General features: G+C 35.7%; 1 protein-coding gene across 1 annotated transcript in view; it reads left to right on the top strand.

Moving 5' to 3' along the window:
* LOC118197056 (aromatic-L-amino-acid decarboxylase-like) overlaps positions 1-20,386 on the top strand; it is a 189,121-nt gene that overhangs the window by 134,841 nt on the left and 33,894 nt on the right. The window contains exons 7-9 of the mRNA XM_085807204.1: positions 7,937-8,071; positions 13,654-13,764; positions 13,889-13,921. Coding sequence (XP_085663330.1) covers positions 7,937-8,071; positions 13,654-13,764; positions 13,889-13,921 — 279 coding nt within the window. The remainder of the gene's footprint in view (positions 1-7,936; positions 8,072-13,653; positions 13,765-13,888; positions 13,922-20,386) is intronic.

Here is a 20,386-nt window from a genome sequence, read left to right on the forward strand (position 1 = left end):
GTTTCAGCTGGGTTCAATAACTGAGTTATCATAACAAATGCGATATTTTCATCTAATTGTTTTCAATATTTGATAGAAGACTGGAAAATGTCAGTTGAACATTGCAGATATAAATTTCGGAGCCGCTTTCTGTAGCAGATATGTCGAACGTCTGGAAAATATCCTAAGCCTTATTCTTCTGTAACTACAGTCACAAACAGGAATTTGAGAGATCCAAAATTTCCTTTCCTTTCTCCCAGATAGACATTAAGCAGCATTTGGTCCTATACTTCTTCTGAAGAAGAATATTTTCATTGTATAACGTATACCTTCGCATCGAAACTTTGCAAATGATGTGACCTCAAGTTTTTCAGTTCTAATACATACCTATACAAAATCTTTTTTTTTAACATTTAAAAAAAAGAATATGATAAATCAGATCCGGAAAACCCGTGGCCCGTCGAGCGTTTTTGTACGATCCAAGAGCAATAATCATATTTCCTATTAATCCTTTTGCCTTTTGATGCTCCTTAAAAAATAACCAAATTTGAATTCACAGTACATTTTTAAGTTTTCAGCTTGGAAACTCTTTTAATTTTTAGTTCTGTTCACATCAAAATAGTGTAGATTGTAGATCACCCTTAATTAACAAGATTTGACGATTTTGGGAAAAATGAAACAATTTTGGTGCGATTTAGTTGATAATGCACCGTGTGAACTAAAACTTGAGGTAATAGATCTGCCGTAAATTCGAGATCAGCCCTTTTCTTCATATCATATTCTTTGATTTTAATTAAATTAATTTAGAAAGAAGGTTCACCTTTGTTAATATAAAATTAGTCACTTTAAATCTCTAATTTTAAATGAAGATCATCTTAATCATTATAACAATTTAAGCTAATAGTATGAAATGCGCATCTAAAAAGGTAATTTATTTTCTCTAAAACTAGGTTGTTTCATCAACAAATCAAGGAAAATGTTATGATGTTTACCATAACTCTTTCTGTTTTAACAAAATACTATTTACTATTTAAAGCTTTAGAAAATTTTTGATTACGCAATGCGAGATAAGGGCATTACCAATTTTGTACAGCAACTGGAAGAGAATGTCATCCACCTAAACACGATCGATCGATCATTCCGTATGCTATTCCAAGAATTTCTAATAGACTTTATGAAATTCCTCTCGCAACGATAATTGTGAGGTGCAAATAGCGCCCATTAAAGTTCAACCCTAGGATGAATAAAGGTTCTTTAAGACCAGTTTTGGTAGTCCGGTAAAGCAGTTCTTTAAAGAAAAGTTAATTATAAGTAACGCTAAACCGTACTAGTGGTAAATCGAGGTAATACTGTTATCTCTACTAATTTAATTTTTTTGGTAACTGATATGGTTTCTACCGTTGCATATCAGAAATGAGGCAATATCAGTTTACGGTTAATTTCCGATAGCTGACATTTCCTGCTGAATGGGTACTTTGGGGAACTCTAAAATGTGACTTAAGTAGCTTTTAACTAAAGTAGACTTAAGTAGCTTTGAAATTTCGGTACTTCTTTCCTATAGCGGTCCCCAATTATATTTGGCGATTTTGGATTTGCGCCTAGATTTTAGCTAAAATTTCGCCAAGCTCGTGAAGTGCGAATGTAAAAATAAACAACACAATGCATAATAATAACAAATATACTTACATGTCGTTCCCTAAGAATATTTCTAAGAATCCTCCTCCTCATTATTATTATTTTATCACATGAAATGGTTCCAGTCATCCGCAACACTTTCACACACATTGCACCATTTCATGGACGTCAATTCCTCTGCCCAAGAATATATAAATCTAATAGCAGAGAGGAATGATATTCTAAAACCGCTGAACTAGTTTTAAACACGGAAGTCTTTATTTTTGCAATTTTTAATATTGCACCTCCAAATGGTTTGATCGTTAATGTAAAGTTTCATGTTGGGGCCATTTTCGCATACACGTTTTCAGGTAAAAGATAGCTTTCTTGAAGGAATGATACGGCATCCACCTCATTACTTGGTAAATTAAAGATTATTAACGTCATATTCACGCAATAAAAAAATGAATATACTTTAAAATAAACAATGCGAATTCTAAAACCTCATCAAAAATGAATAATATAAGAACACGCGACGAGAGCAAAAATGCAACACGGTGCTAATATACGATTACGTGGCGAGGTATAAGAAAACGTAGCCGGTTCTAATATACGATCAACGTGGCGAGGTATAAGGACATGCAGCCAGGATTTGGCTTGATATCTTGGTTGATTAGCAATTCAATCTCGTGGACCCTAAGTACCGAAATTTCTACAGAAAATCTTCTCACCTTAATCATTTTGCAGAAAATCTCCTCACTTCACATTTTTTAATTTCATACATTGTTGTTATTTCTTTCGGCTTTATTCGGAAATCAATGCATTTACATCAAGCCACTCGCCAAAAAACAAATCATTAAATTCAAATTGACATCACCAAAAGAATAAAAACGCTTAAAAATACAATACTAAAACTCAAGTCTTTACAATACGAATAAATTAAGACGTAAAAATTTCAGAATTAAAATCCTGAAAAAACGCTCGGTGATTAGAGAAGTATCGTGAGCTTAGGGCATAGGATCCCTGCCCATTCAATGCAGCAGGAGAACATCACGCCTGTATTGTAACGTAGGGTTAAGGTCCGGCAGACGAGCTGCTTATTTATAGTGTCTGTTTTACAAATATGGCATTCTTTCAGAGATTACCCTTTGATTTAATTGATTGTTCTGTGCTGTATCCGACATAAGATTCTCTCTAATAAGGGAATCCAACGCGGTGGAACTCCATTCTAAGGGAATCAAACGCAGTGGAACTCTGTTCAATAAAAAACTCCGTACCTCTCTTTACTTTTTCATTACCATCAATATCTATGTGGGATGGTATCCACTGAAATTCTACAGTTTTACCGTTACAGTTTAGTTTCCTGATATCTCGTTTTATTTTTGACACAAGAGGAGGCTCAGAGTGGTGTTGAAGAGCTACTGAATTTATGGTCGACTTAGAATCAACAAGAATGACAGTCTTTGTAAAAAAAGAACACGACTATTTCAAATTAGATTTCAAATTAGACACAGCCAAAAAGATCGTATGAAATTCCGCAACAAAGTTTGAAAATTTTTATATATTGCATTTCATTTTATACATTTCTACAGAAAATGTGCATTTTTCATTTCTATAGAATATCTGACTTCACTCACTTTTTTAGAATGAGAAGCAGGTTTAAGCAGGTAGTCGAGCAGTTGGTCATACACTAGCATTGAAAATGCAACACCAAAAAGGAACGACCCGAAAGTTATCCAAATTTCAGGGTAGAATGCTCAGTTTTCGTGCCGGTATTTCTGCTAGGGAAATAATCGTAAAAAATTTGTGCTTTTCTCAGAGGATGCATGTAATAGCAGAGGATGGCAGGCCGTCGTAACGGAGGCAATTCTAGCAGACTCGATTTTAACGATTTTGAGAGGGGCATAGTAATCGGACTTAGAAGGGCAGGTTGGTCTATAGGGCAAATCTCAGCTGACACACACCCGGACGCATCCACAGTGCACCGGCTGTGGCAACGATAGTTAGCACATGGAAATGGGGCAAGTTCGAGGGGTGCCAGTGCAGCCAGAGTGACGTCAGTACACGTGGATCGTCGCATCCGCCTACAAGCGGTGCCGCACCCGCAATTGTGCCCGCCACAGCAGTGGCTTGCATTCGTGGTGTCCATTAGAACTGCCACTGACCCCACATCATAGAGGCCACCATTGCAATGGTGCTAGGCTTGAGAAATGTGGACGACAGAAAGGCACGGGGTCGTGTTCTAGTGGCACGGGGTCGTATCATTGGAGACCAATGATAATCGCTGCGTACGAGTAGGGCGTCGATGTGGAGACAGGTCCAATCCTGCAGCAATTGTGGAACGCCACACTGCACGACAACGCGGCATCGTGTTTTGGGATGCAATTGCGTACGATTCCAGGTCACTTCTAATTTGTCAGAGCACTATGACGGCCCAATGATACGTGGATGATGTGTTGCGGCCGCTGACACTCCCCTACCTTCAGAGAGTGCCCAATACCCTTTATCAGCTGGATAACGCCTGACCACACCCTTCTCGCATAAGTCAACGTGCTCTGCAAGTTGTATAGATATTTCTCTGGTCACCGTTTTCTCCTGGTCTCTCACTAATCGAACACATTTAAGATGTGATTGGACGCTACTTGCCGACCATGCCATACCGGCGTTCAGAAGTCGAACTATGGCAAATGGTTGACAGGGAATAGAGAGTCATTCATCAGGACACCATCCGTAGTCTCACGGAATATGTACCTAGATGTGTTGCCGTGTTTCGTCGTTTAAGATGGTCCTACAACCTACTGAGCCGACGCTGTTCTTTCTCTGTATTCTGCATATCATTTCGAAATAAAGGTCACCCACCTACTGTTTGTTGCGGTCTCTCTCTGCTTGCCGAGTTTCATTTCTGGTCATTCCTTCTTGGTGTTGCATTTTCAGTGTCGGATAGTGTATTAATTACATGCGTAATTATAAGTCGGTTTCAAATGAAATCCATTTTTCAATTGTGTTTTTAAGCAATTGTAACTGCGTTTTATTATTTGTGTCTGTTTATCACTCAAAATATCTTTTTATTTTATTTAAGTTAACAAAAGTTCCTCGTTTCTTTTAAGTAATTCTAGGGCTGACTTCCTAAATCATCCATATTTAAAAATATTCGATGCTTGCATTTCTTTATAGTCAAAAACTTGCTCCCTCGTGATCAAAATATTTGCAGAAGTTGATCTAGAGGTATACTTATACCAATATTTGCATGTGTCAATGAAATTATTCAAACATGACCTACATAAAATCAAATCAATAGCACAATTATACATTCGTGTATGCTTTGCCACAAAGCAAAGGCATAGTTATGTTTTAGCGTTGGAAAAGTTGTGACCAATAAAAACATAACGCAAATAGTTTCCATTTCCTTATAAACACCTTGACATACAAATAAGAGAGGGGGAAAGGGAGGGGAGGAAAACATACAAAACATGATATTTGTTTGTTGAGAGGGAGAAAATACACAAAACAGGATTAAAGCACGGCTGCAGCAGTTAAAGAACCTAATAATATATTGCGCGGCCTTTGTCGAAGACAGTTCTTGCCGTCTCGCAGACGTCAAAGTCTACAATAACACAAGAAAATATGTATGTCAAGGGGTTAAAAGGCGTATGAGTAAAAAACGTCATTAGGCTTTCTGAGTTTATTATATTATTGATAATTTTTACACTTTTCATCGGGAGGAAAGGAAAATTATAACGTTTAAACGACGAACATAAGGATGTTTAAATGCCGGGTATATGGCAGACATTGGACTAAACATAGGACATGTCAGGAACAATATGGAATCGAAAATATCAATGATAGAAGTGGGGCTCCTTGCCGTTATGCTTTCAGGCCAAGAAATATGAAACGAAAATCTCATCAAGTTCCGAAATGACGACTAAATTTCACGATTATCGGACTGAAGATAAGTGTAAAGCTACTCATCATTTCTTAAAACAATGAAACACTTTACTACTGGGACGAGGAAAGTGAAATTTGAATTATGTATTTAATAAATGTAAATGAAATAATATAATGATACATGAATTCCAAAGTCAGTTATATAGATTAAAAATATTTCTTGGAATAAAATATAAGAGTGTTGATAAATGGTTTTGAATTACTTGTGCATATTTTTGACTTAGAGTAAGTGTTTCAAGTCAAGAAACATGTCAACATGTTGAAAGAATTACTCAAGAATGGTATTCAGCTAGCACGGTTTCCTGTTTGTGACATAAACATACCTTATTTAAATTTGAACATTTTTTAATCACTGCTACACACTTGACTGAAACTTAAGGATGAGCGACAATGGCAAGCTGTAGACATCTGACACAAAGTAATAACTAACTATGTATTCGAAATAAGATAAAAAAATTACACACAGGAGAAGAAGACATATGAAGAAGGAATTAGAAGTAAATTTTACCAAAGCCCAGGGAATTTAACTTCTCGATGGGAATATATCTACCCCCAGATGCAGTACAGTAATCACAGTGTAATGGCACGCTTATTACCAGGGGGATGTAAAAGTTTCTAGGACATATTATTAAAATGTTTCGTTAGATCATAGATTAAGTCTTACTTGTTTTCGACAAAGAATTGGAAGCTGTAGTTCGCCTCCCTATGATGTCCCATACGTGCTCAATGGTATCGAGCTCTAGAAAGCATCAGGCCAATGGATTTAATGGATATCCTCATTCTCCGGGAGATCCTGCATTGCCTCATTTGTATGTGATGTGACATAATTATCATAAAATAGTTCAACAACAGTGATTAATAAACTCTTTACAACAGCATTCGCCTATTACGGGGTCATTTTCTATCACTTGTAGCTCAGCACGTTCATTAGTCATGATACCGTCCCACACCACCTCCCCAATACCATTATAACAATACCTTTTTTTGAATACTTTCCTGTTGACTGCCTTACTCCTTTCACGTCATTAATTTGGCTAGGAAGCCGACTGTCATCAGAGAACATTAATCCATTACTGCATAGCCCAGTTTTGGAGGATCTCACACTGTTGTAATCACCTTCTACGGTGCTCTCTAGATAGTGTCTTACTCAGATGATCGGACTTGATTTGCATACTTACTCTAACTGTGCGCATCTGAACAGTATGAGTCACTAGATTCTGCAAGGGTTACATTCTTTAATAATATTCTAGCTTTAGATTTTTGACACATACGTTGTAATGCATATGAAAACTTGTGGTACTTAAAAAATGAATTAAAATTAATTAAAAGATTCAGATATTTTAACTTGCATAATAAGACAATGTTATGCATTTATTTATTTATATTGGATAAAATACAAGTGGAGTCATAACAGCAGATGGTTTGGTTTATGTGATTACGGTAATGCCTTGAGGGCTTATTTGACTAAGGCGAAGGATGCCTTCGTAGAGGACATTATAAGGGAAAATGGCTCGTATACACGTTACACATGGGAAAACCACGAAAACGACCATACAGCCAACTCGTTTGTGGGATTCGAACCTCGGATCGAACTACCAGCGTTCAGCGACTTTACCTTTCGGCGGCTGTTGGGATAACAATAGCGGAAACAAGGCGTTTGTTTGAAACGTCACATATTTTATGTAGGAACTGGAATAAAATATTCAAGTTACGATCATATTATGCTACAATTAAATGCTACAATTAACTTCATGGTTACTATAAGGAGAAATAGTTATGAACAACTTTAAAAGACTAAACATAAGACATAATTTTTATCTTTTCTCTTTGTCGCAGAAGTGAGTCGCAAGTAAGAATGGACGAAAATATGTTGAGTCATAGAGCATCTATCTAATCAGAATAAAATAATAAGCGCTGTAATTTCTCATAGATAGAAATTCATTTCTCTACATCCAGTTCGTCTATTCGCTTTGCCATCTTCCCCATGAATTTTTTACTATATCTTTTTTACTGTTTTTACAAGAGTTTCAAAATTATCTTCATAATATTTTACTTACTACAAAGTAATAAAAATTTTAATTTGATTTCAGACTGCTGATGAAAATTTATCGAAGCCCCCCCAAAATTATATTAATTTGACATTTTCACGGCGCTCAGATAGTAGTTAATTTTGAAACTAAATGCTGTATAATGAAGATAATTTAGTTTTCGAAATTAGCTTAATTTTACGTTTTTCTATTTCAAATTTTGTTACGAACATTAATTTTATGACTCGGTTCACAACCATCACACAGTTTTAGAACTTTTTCTCTTTTTAAATACTACTTTCTCTAGAAGTATCACAATGCAAATAAATAATGATGGGAAGAAAGCTTTAAATATTTTATGTATATTTTAGGGTTCTGCTAGTGATTGCATTTTAGTAAATCTCCTTGCTGCGCGTCATGCTGCCATCAAAGCACTGAAAGAAGAAAAACCTTTTGTAGAAGAAGGAACACTTCTCTCATCCCTTATGGCATACTGTTCCAAAGAAGTAAGCAAGTTTTTAATGATTTCTTGTGTTAGAGAAAGATATTTAGCTTATTTTTTTAACCGATATCTTTTCAAAATACATATGTTTCAGAAATTGTCTAAACAAATATTGGGGGCAATAAAATTACTTATAAGAAAGTTTCTCACTTTATTTTCTCTATTAATGAAAAAATTGTTACCCAGTTTTACAAAAATATTTTGCTTTAAACATCTATATTCTAATAAAAATTACATAGAATATAGAGATAATTATACACTGTACATAACGCAGTACTATATAATCATACAATGCAGTAGGAAACATTAATGAAGACAATGATAATACTTACATTGAAACATGAGAATGGATAACTTAATTAAATGTTATCTATCTTGTTCCATCATAGTTTTGACTGATAGCACCACGAGGAATGCAATCGGCTTGTCACACGAGCGCTGGACCCCCTGTCGCTCATATGTTTTAATTTTAGGTTTTGATGTTCTGTATGATTTGGACCTTTTTATGAACATTCCACTCTTATGTACTTGAAACTCAAGACCGATTATATTACAAATCCCATATCATCTGTTCTATTATTTCTCAGTTTGCTTGATATTTTAAAACCGAATGAGTTATGTTTCTTTACCTTTTCAAAACACTTTGAGGCATTTAAAAGAACAGATGATAAACGTGGCGTATTGCTACCATGTCTATTTTGTTAAACCTTGACATAAAAACTAGTAATTTTGCTCTAGCCAGCTTGTATTGTATTAAGCAAACTGTTCGTGCAGTTCAAACCCTTTCTACCATTCAAAAATGATTTCATTATTGTTATTTACATGGTACAAAAATTTAAATTTATTCTATATGAAATTTTTCGCCTTCAGGTAGAATGTTTCAAAAATAGTTTTAAACCTGTTAATTAAAAAATATATAATTTCTTTTGAATAATTTTAATTAACACAAACCTTCTGCTTAATAAATTAGACATGCAATTGAAGGATACTACAAAAGTTCAATGATTCTTAAGATGTTTAATAAGCACTTTGAATTATTCCTGTAACATCAGCTATTACTTTATTCCTTACTCAAGAACCAACAACCAGTTTTTGAACGATCTGTCACCAATTTCAGCTTAAGTGATTTGAAAGTACTTCTGAAACTCTTAGAAAGGTAATGTTTCTATAAGGCGGAGGAAGGAGAAAGAAAATTATGACTTTGGGGGTAAAGAAATTTGTTATCTAAAACTCATTTACTAAGTCATCTCTTAACCCCTTCCGGTAAAATGACGAGTCTAGCTCGTCATTGTTTTTCATGCCATATCGCACAATGACGAGCTACACTCGTCATGCATACTGTTGAATATGATAATTAATTTAGTTTAAAATTTCTAGTGTACTGAATTTGGCAACACCTTTTTTTACTTGTGGAAATATCACAGATCATATCACATATTGTTTACCGTTAGAATTTCTTGGTACAAGTCACGGCCGAATTGTTGTTAGTCTGTAAGATTTCATTCTTGTAAAAGTTTAGTGTGAGCATCGGTCAATATATATTTCTGTAAAGGAAAAACGGTACTTTTCCGTTTGGCCGGCGCAAATTTCCATTTCGCCGGTGCAAGCGATAAAGTCGCCGAGTGTTGAGATTCATGAAGTGTGCAAGATTTATTTATGGTTGGTGTGAAGAATTGACTTCAGTTAAATGGTGTGAAAAGTTCTTTCAATATTGTTCCAAAATTTAATGTTTAAATATTTTTTATTTATGCATTCAAAATAAAAAGCAAAGGGGTTTTCGTACCGGAAGGGGTTAATCATGAGGCATCACACATCTCAGAACTAAGCTGAAGTGAGTCCTGCAGTAATCTTTGACGAGAAAGGTAGGCTACCTTGTTTTGTCTGCAAAGCCTGAGACATCACATATCTCAGAACTAAGTCGAAGTGAGTTCTGCAGAAATCTTTGACGAGGAAGGTAGGCTATCTTGTTCTGTCAAAAGCCGTAGATGATACTATGGCTGACATCTCCCGCAAGCATGAACACTCCATATTCTCTTAGGAACAAGTCTTCTGGCCCTCGAATCCATTTCATGAGCTTACACTTACCAACCGTTTAGTGCTGTAAGCGTTTGCAACCATACTTATGAACCAATGTTGGACCATCGGGCAACTAGATGAGGGTCGCATGGACAGTTGAATCACTTTCGTTCTTTCACTGTATGAAAGTAGAAGTTAGAGTGAGTCAGTTACCCTTTTCACCGTGACCCACTTGTTAGAAAATCAGGCGAGAGAAGAAGGGTGCGATGCCAAGAACTATATTTTCTTTTAAAATCTTGTACCTATTTCCATTGAAGAAGTTTGGTGGTTCATACCTACCTAACACATCATCTGATTACGTACACCCCTTTATTGCAAATAAAAGGATGTACGTGAGGCAGAAGAGGCGATCGAAGAGGCATTTTACGAAGAAGACAAAGGAGATTTCAAGAGCATTGTCAGGAGTTTCCTCCAGTGTTGTGGTTCAGTGCAATTGCTCCAGATATATTTGAATAAGACAGTTGAAGTTTAAATAGGAACGCTACTAAGAAGAACACCACCCGGCTCTCATAATTCACCGGAATAGGACCTGTTATTAAAGCATAGTACCAAACTGCAAGAAAAAAACTACAGCCATTGAATCTACACCTAGCAATCGGATGAGTTATTTTGAATACAAAAATAAGACCTTTATCTTATTAAAAATTGTTGTTAACGTTTTTTGGCTGATGTAAAGTTCATTACGTTATAAGGTATTTCTCCCGCCTTCCTAGCGTGCCTTCGTAGTGTAGTGGTCAGCACATTCGGCCGGTATTCCAGAAGTCCGTGGTTCGATTCCCGACGAAGGCGGTTGCTAATTTTTCATCTCTCCGGCTTTTCCAATTAACCTAAAGTCTCTACAGTGGGGCCCGAACTAAAAGGGTTGCGGATGGTGACTCTCCACATCCATGATTTGGCGATTAGGTTCCCTAGAAACCCCAGTCGCCCTTTAAAAGGGGGAGTATGTAAGGTATTTCTCCCTCCTTCCTAGCGTGCCTTCGTGGTGTAGTGGTTTTCTCACTGCACCGGTATTCGAGAGGTCCGTGGTTCGATTCTCGGTGAAGGCGTTTGCTCATTTTTCAATCTCTCTTGCTTCCAAAGATATCTAATATCTCTACAACTTACAAAACGTAATTATTAAAGAGTTAGGTAAGATTTACTTACTGCACAAAAATTATCAAAAGTTATTGAGACTTAAGCTTTCCTTCAGTTTATAAAGTGTTGCTTTGATCATGGATATCTTCTGCGGGAATTCACAAATCTTCATAAGAAGGATCAAGCTGACCACTGAGCATGAATGTCAATGACTTCTTTCATCCTTAGTTTTGTCCATTCTGTAGTGTTTCTTCTGATGGCGTGGCAGTGCAATTGTCTTTCATTTTAAGCGTCACAGAACATAGTCTGACACTTTGTCAGTGTGTATAAGAAGCCTGCATACCACTCCGAAAATCAACTTTAGTTGATGAGTATTATTGCAAATGTATTCTTATTTCAAAGAACAGAGTTCCAGACCTCTTCAATTACAAATTAATGCTATTATGCTGTAGAGACATTAGGTTAATTGGAAAAGCCGGAGATATGAAAAATTAGCAACCGCCTTCGCCGGGAATAGAAGCACGGACCTCTGAATACCGGCCCAGCGTGCAGAACCACTACACCACGAAGGCACGCTAAGAAGGTGGGAGAAATACCTTATAATACTGTGATATTGAAGCTGTTAATAGTTATTCTCAGAAATGTTTCTTAACTCAGAAGATCATGCACTCTTATAAACTACGAAGACTAAAGAATTTCTGTTTGCAGTTACTGCAAACATCTTATGTGAATAAATATATTTGACGTAACAGGTATGGCATGTTTAATAGATTTGAAAATTTAAAAGATACCGATAAAGTTTACAGAGCCAGAAATGACATTATAAAAGTCAAAGTGAAATTCGAATTTCCTCTAAATTTCTGAAGAATTGATTAAACAAAAGCAAAATATGTATATTTCATGGAAGCAATAGCAAAGTAGTTAAACAAAAGAGAAAATATAAACTAACCTTGCTTCCATAAAAACAGTAAGTACTTTCACCCAAAGCGGAGTTTCTCTGAGTTACATTTTAGTATACGTTTGTCTCTGCTAGCTGTTCTTCAAATTTTGCTTGAAATAAATTCCTTGTAACACAATCAACAGCATTACAGTCTACTGTAATGTCACAATTAAATCATCTACCAGATGAATTAAAGTACAGAATTATTGAATAAATAAAAATGGATTTACTTAATTTGCGATTTTGAATACTAATTATGTCCGGTCATACACTCATTACAGCGTTTTCTGAAAATTTTTCCTGACTTTTCTCTCAAAGAGAAGAAACATAACATTTGCTTTATAGTTAGACTACCATTTAGGAAAAAGAAAATAATTTATGCTAGTGTTTTAAGAAACATTTCTTTATAATGACTTCCTGTAACACGAGCTATAAAGTTTGCTCTCCGCATAATCAATCACGTAGAGCTGCTCAATTATTTTGGCTAGATATATATTTTGGAGTAAACATAATGAATATAAGTGAAGTTCATGAGCGATTCAGGTTTTCAGAATTAGGTTACAATATTATTCGTGCTCTGTTTTCAGCTAAAACGTAAAGAAACGAGATATAGCCAATTTAGAACTTATGTGAGGATTTTATGTGCGAAAGTAGAAATACTATGATTTGAAAAGGGATTAATTTGAGCAGTGAGAAGCAGAAATATTGAGGTTTGGGCAGGGTTACCTTTGACTATAAATAAATAAGAATATTACTTAATATTCTCTTTCTTCGCGCTTATTTATTTCTAGAACTTTAAGCTCTCACATATGTAATGAAAAAAATTATTGATGGCAACACCCGGTGCGATTTATGATTCTTCCTTTTAATAAATGATGTTGATCTCGACAAAAAGCTCTAGTCACCATCTTGAAAGTGATGAGTAAGCGGACAGCGCGATAGTCCTTCAGTCATATCGACCATTAGTTCAGTCAAATGAACCATTAATAGGGATACTACCTACAGCAAATAACTAACCCAGATTCTCTGTGCATTCTATAAAAATGGGTTGTGTTGACGTTTTCAAGGAATGACTTTTCTTCCTACTGGGGTATTAAGAGCACATGGAATTCTAAGTTCAACTGGAGAAAACATATCTTAAAATATGGGAGAGTCCTTATATTTAAGACAGGGGAGAACATATTCTACGACGAGATATATTTCTGCAATCATTCTTCCTAAAGTATTCATTTTCTCTTTCCATACATGTAATATTTAAAAAGCAGTTACCATTTTATCTAAAATTTATAAATTTGACCAAAATATAATGAATCATTTTATTAGTAACAACAGTGCGAAATTCATGCTTTTTGCGTTGTTGATTTTATAATTTATTTATAAAAAAACTTTTCTCTCTTAATTTTTAGAGGACTTGTATATATAACAATGTAACGCAAAATTAGCCTTCTGCGAAGTTCTACGGCAAATAAATATTTAACGTTTTTCCTTTATTTTAGGCCCATTCAAGTGTCGAGAAAGCTGCTATGATCGGTTTCGTAAAACTTCGAATACTCGACACGGACGAAAAATTTCAGCTACGGGGAGCTACATTAGCGAAGGCAATGGAGGTACAGGAAAATCTTCTTTCCAGTATGAGTAAATAATGAGTAATTAGCCTTTTATGAGAAAATAATTTGTGAACGGTAGTACATCAATCATGATCTTACATTGCCCTTTCTTTTTTGGTTCTAGGAGGATCGTAATATGGGACTAAAGCCTTTTTTTGTAAGTTGAAATTTATTATTATATTTCAGACAAAAATCTCAATTTATTCTTAATGATAGAGCATTTAGTTTTGGTTTTCTAATTCTCTTTTACTGTGAATGATCCAATTCAGTGTTCAAGTAAATTTTGAAATTTCAAAAGTCCCTATAATAGCATAGTTTGCAGTTATATTCTGAAAATGTATTTTTATGTTATGGAAGATTCTTATGTATTTTTTGTTGTGTATAATTATTGCGTATTATTTTACTGTGTTTATTGAATTTGTATTGAGCTTATTTTAAATTAATGTATAATATTTAATATTGTTAAACTTTACGGCAAAGCTCCCTTAAGTTTGGCAGAATTTGTGTTACAGTTAAAAGGGCGCGGGTATTCCGTTTCTCACGAGTCGGCTTCTTTGGAGGTTAGAGGTCACTGTCCAGCTGCATTTTCCTCTTTTCGCGGGGGTTGAAAACACGTGTTTTAATCGTTCAGAGGCGAATAGTTCTGAGGGGCGGCGATATTTTGACAGAGTTATAGGTTGGAAACATTCTTCTGTTGCGTGGGAAAGAAAGGGTATGTCATCTTGTAGAAAGTTCTGTATTTCTGAGAATTTTCAGGCTATTTATTACCTCTCCTCCAAGTGGCTGAGGGAGTCTAAAGGATTAATCTTAAGGATCTAATCTTAAGGAGTTTCCTTAAGATTGGCTAAATTTTTAATTTTAGTGTTGTTTGAGCCAATAGTGATTTTGAGGCGTTTCTTGGTGCGTGTCATCAGAGGTTTCATAAGCCGTTGCACGGGAGGCAGGAGAGATCTTTTTTTGGGACTGAAGATGAGATTTTTAGACTGAAAGAGACCTTTTTAGGAGATTTTTTTGGAGCCTTAGCGGGTGTGCCTCTTTGACGGCGGCCCCATGGGGGCCGGCCGCGGTCTGTGACGTGCTGGGATGGAAACGCGGCGGTTCTTCGGGGTCGACCGCGGTTTACAAATAAGTTGATTATCTCCGAGATTCTGATTACGGGGTCTTGTATGAAATGGTGCGGGTGCTCGTGGTGTTGACGGCGGCATTTCTTGAACTGCGGCTTATTATTTTCGTTTTCGTCGATGAGATTTTTTTTCCCAATTGTGTAAGAATCTGAACTGCTCGTGCTGGAGTCTCTATTTTGCCTTAGAAATTATGGAAATATGGAAAGTCGTCATCTCCTGAGGTCTGCCTTGGTCTGTTGTCTCCAGTTTCGACCTCCTTCTCTTATCTTCAGTGGAACTTTGAAATCGGGAAGTTGATTGAGTTAAAATGTTGCTTGACGGAGGTTAGTGCTGGAACTATGAAAAGTCCGGTTCCTGAAAACAACGATGAAGATTTGGCTGTTATGTTTTCGACGTTTCGTGACTGAATCCGGGCTGCTCCCTGTGTCTCTCAAAGGTGGTACTCGGATCTCGTGAGTGACTTTATATTTTCATTGGTGCTTTATTTTGATAATTAATATTTTTAAATTTGGAAATGTTTAATACTAAAGCAAGAGCTGTCATGTTAAGTAATTAAAAATTGAATATTTTTACTAAATTTCTAGCTGAGAAGGTATTTTTTTAATGTTTAATAGTCAGAAGTTAATTGAACTAATTGGAGGAAGTGAATCTTTGTTTTAATGTTTAAGTGCTATGTTCGATATGATTTTTTCTAAATTAGTTTTTTTTAAATGAGTTTAATCTTCTTGAGTTCCTGTTTAAAATGATCAAGAACTGTGACGTGTTTTACTATGATTTTTGTATTAATGGATTAATGTTAAATATGAGATTAATATGAAAAATCTATGAGTAACTTTTAAAAGATTTTTGTAGGGGTAGTCTGGCCAGCTATCTTAAATTATAATGCGTAGGAATCGTCAATAAATGTGTTTATTATTTTTATTATTGTATGTTTTCTTTTGTGTAGTAATTTGTGGTCTACTGTAGGTCACCCATGTGATCCTTACGGAAACATGGTTTTTCAACCGAACCCTGGGTAATTATATTGCAGTAGTAGGAAAAGGAAAAAATCAGTTTTAGTGTTGGTGACTATACGATCTGTTTACTGAATTTATTTTAATTTGATAAGCAGACTTCTTAATAGTGAGATTGTATCTTTCCCTGGTGTTTTAAAGAGATCTGTGTGGTATTTGAAGTGTTTAGGGTTTAGGGCTATCTCTTGATTTTGTATTGAAATTTATGTGTTTTCAGGTTGGAGATCTAAATTAGTTTTAATTTAGTGAGAGATAGCGTGTTAAAGATTTTGTTGTGGAAGTGAATTTTCGAATTTTGTTATTGTCAATTAATCGTGTTTCTACCAAAACACCAGGGAGGATATCTTTCTTTGATGTCTCTTTAAGATTTAAAAGTTTTGATTATGTTAGTTTAGTTTAGTTTTTTTGTGTCGCGGCACCAAGTAGTCAGTTTTAAAGAGATAAAAGTTAAATGAAAAAATTTTTTTTTCTACGTAACATTTAACATAAATCACTAATGTTATTTATTTGAACCTGCAAATTAAAGACAGTTTGATAAGTAATTTACTACATCAAAGCATTCGTGGGATGCAGAGTTTGAAAGAGATGCTTCTAGAAATGGCTTCTCAGGTAAACTAGCTTCTACATTCCCTGTTGCAATCAAGACTATTTCTTATAAAAAATAAGTTTAATTACGTGTTCTTCCATACTAGATGGCCATTTCTAGAAGCATCTCTCTGACACTGTGCATCGCTCGATGTACACGAACTGACTCCCAAACTTTAAAACTTTTCCAAATTTGGAGGAAGTGGACATCATGTCAAGAAGAGAATAAAAGAACTCGCTTACCATAGTGCCTTCAGGTTCCCAATGCACAGACTGCGAATTTTAAAAATTGATCTCTGTCTAATACATGCCTATTGATCCGTCTTCCCAGGGTCAACACTCTCGGAGCCACGAAGACCGAGAAAGATGAGGAGCATATTGAAACCGTAACTGGCCATCGCGATACATATTTGGATGGCATATTCGACTAACCTCTGGGACATCTCCCAAGAAAAGAAATTTTTGCATTTCTTACTAACCCTCATATGAGCCATAGACTATTTGTCCTCTCTGAAGGCTTAGGAGGGCAGAGTAATAAGTCTGAAAATTGCTGTTTCCAGTTCCATACAGAAATATTGGACCAACAAGCTGGAGAAAATACCCATCGTCTGAATGAAGGACTTGCCCCAAATTGTATGAAGCAAGGAGTAAAGTTCCTAGCCACGTTATAAGATTAGCGATTTGTCTGGAGTACGAGCAACCAAATCATAAATCCTAGCACTGCTGTTTTGAATCCGTGTGGTTGGGAATGTTAATGCCCAATACTATCATGCAATTTTCAGAAGAATTTCTTCTTTTTAACTGCTAATCTTCTTCTGTATGAAGATATGATCTTTTAAAAGTATCTCAGCAAACCGCATATCGCATATCCAGCACAGTTTATCTTCTCTAAAATTGTGTTTAAGCCCTAGAATAGATTCATATTAACTTGATTTCAAATTTCAAACCGTTTAAGAACTCTTGCTTGTTCTCCGGAAAAGGGGAAAATTCCAAATTTCAAAGAAAGATCAGGTAAAATATTGTTTCAAGAAATACGATTGACATCCCACAAAATCTTTGTTTAGTCTGCATGACATCAATAGCTGTAAATATTGTGTCATACAAAAAGGATTCATGAAGTAGTGATCGTAAGCGAGAGGTGGGCGTGCTTAAATATATTGCCTGAGAGTTTATTAATGAGAAAACATTACATGCATGTAATAGAGATTTATGTGCTTCAATATTCGCATTTATATGATAATGAAGGACGAGCACACTGTTTATTATCCAAATTCGTTTACATAACATCAACAAGTCGTCTTTTCTTATCATTTAAACAACGTGCTTTGAGGGTACCAGCACATTTATTGGCACAAGACAGTTATTTGTATCACTGTAGAGGAAACTGTAAAATAACTGCAGTTACGTTGTTCCATTTACGGAAATAAAAAATGGCAAAAAGATGTTCAGCGGTTATTATGCAAAATATTTGCATCCTAATTTTACTTAAATTAAACTGAATAGCCTTAATAGATTGTCGGGTGACTTTTCGTCCCTTCATAACTTAGAAAACGAATTGTCAGAACAAACGCATAAAAACGGCTAGAATATTTATCGGTACTTCATCGTGAAGTTTACAGCTAAAGCTAAATTTCTGCTCTTTGAGGTCAGTTAACACAATAATGGTTGATAATTATAAATAAAAGTCTTTAAGGACCTTTCGCCTGAGCTTCTTCTCATGTAAAACCAAGTACAACATTAACTGATCCACAGTCAGCACATCAGAAGAAAGAAGAAACATGATTAACAGCGCTCCAAGTCCAGATAGCCAAAGCTCTCCCTTTATCTACACTTTAACTCAACTCTCAATTTTTCTTTAAATTCAACTCGTAACTTTTCTGTTACAGTAGACGAAGCAGTAGAAGTTTAGGGAAAATTTAACATAAGAAACAACACAGGAACTAAAATAATTCTTACAACTGCACTAAATAAAAGTGTACTCTGACTTTTAATAAAACGGTCATAAAAATCTTATTCTGTGCGAAACGAAAAGACAAATGACTTCTCATTTTTATTTTCTTTCAGGACACTTTTCTCTAAGAATATAGATTTTTTTGAAAAATTATTTCTTATTTTCGTTGCTAGTTTTAATTGCATTTTCGTTAAGTTTTTTTTATGTTTCTGCTTTAAGGGCTCAATAAGTCCTACAGCGAGGAAACGTAACATGCCATTGAAACATCATTTTACCACAAGGGTTAAATAAAAATTTGGGAACACCTAAACATGACAAATGTTTTTCCTTGAAAATGCAGATGGTACTGTAGTTATTTATATTTATTTATATTTCTTGTGTGGCCAAAAACTTATCAAAGAATTAGACAGACGTAGATGCTTTCTACACATTATTCTGCCCAGTTGCCCAAGTGAATGAATATGTCTGTCATGCACGGATACATTTATGGTGGCACGTGAATATGCTGCACTGCTATATGGTAGTTACTCATGCACGTGTTTGGAAACATGATATAACAGACAGAAGAGAAGTTCTTGTCTAACTGACGGAAGTAAAGATGATGTGTCCAGAATTTAACTGTAAATTATGTTACATAAAACAGTTAGTTTATAAGGTATTTCTCCGGCTTTTCTAGCGTGCCTTCGTGGTGTATTGGTTCTGCACACTGGGCCGGTATTCCAAAGGTCCGTGGTTCGATTCCCGGCGAAGGCGGTTGCTATTTTTCATCTTTTCTGCTTCCAAAAATATACCTAATGTCTCTACAAGTTGTACTATGTGATCGATTCATGCAGTAAAATATCTTGTCTAAGAATCAGCCCTGTTTTTTCCCCAAATAAGTGTAATATTGTAAGTTTTTACAACATAAGGTTAGTAAGAAATCTGCTACTGAGGTAATGTTTACACCAACCCACCTGTTGCACTTAATGCTCGGAGTCTTGTGGCAGTGTCCAAGATCACAGATTCAAAGAAAGCTAATTGTTGAAGCCTATAGAAAGGGTGCTCCTGTTGCTGTCATTAGGATTTTTTTTAGAGGCAGAAAAGATGAAAAATAGCAAACGCCTTCGCTGGGAATCGAACCACGGACCTTTGGAATACCGGCCCAGCGTGCTACCGTTACACCACAAAGACACGCTAGGGAAGTGGGAGAAATACCTTATACTGTGACCGAAATATATAGAACGTATCACAGAAGTTCGTTCATGTTTGTCCAAATTTTCTGGCTTCGAAATTATTCAATGCCAGGAAATATGAAATAACAAAAGGGCCCTACTCGAGGTTTGAACCTCTAATCTTCCATCTGCTAGATGAAAGTGTTAATCGTTTCCGCCACAGCAACACACGCAGGGGAATGCAAATTAGAACCGACTTTAGCGACTAGATGTACGGGTAGAATAAATAATGTTAAAGGTCATTAGCTTTGTGTTAAAGCAGGATTCGTGAAAAATGTGTAGTGCGCCGTCGGCACATTCCGATTTACCCCGACGAGCTTCCCAATTACACCCCGAAGGCATGCAGCAGGGAGGGAGAAAAACCATACAAAGGAGTAAAATATATTTATTAGAGGTATTTATATTTAAAATTTTAAAATAACTTCATTGTACTTTAGCAATATCCCAGCCACTTCGATGCATGTGTCAGTAAACATTTTCAAAAATGCCTGTCATTACAATGATTTCTGCGAGAAGGACATTTGCACAGGCTCGAATGGTAATAATTCAAGCTGCTCACGATTGGTAGGGCAAACAATGTTCTCTGGCATGCGTGAGTGGGATTTTTGGCAATATATTTCTATGTAAAAATCAGCTGGCTTTTTGTATGCTTGACCTAACTCTCAAGCACTCTACGTAACCATTTTAAACAAAAAAGTCCATCCTTATATCGCGAACATTGTTCCCTGCAGAAAGTAT

The sequence above is a fragment of the Stegodyphus dumicola genome, chromosome X1 (genome assembly GCF_044657685.1).
Source record: "Stegodyphus dumicola isolate Sdum_Otavi_A_Nest chromosome X1, ASM4465768v1".
NCBI lineage: Eukaryota > Metazoa > Arthropoda > Arachnida > Araneae > Eresidae > Stegodyphus > Stegodyphus dumicola.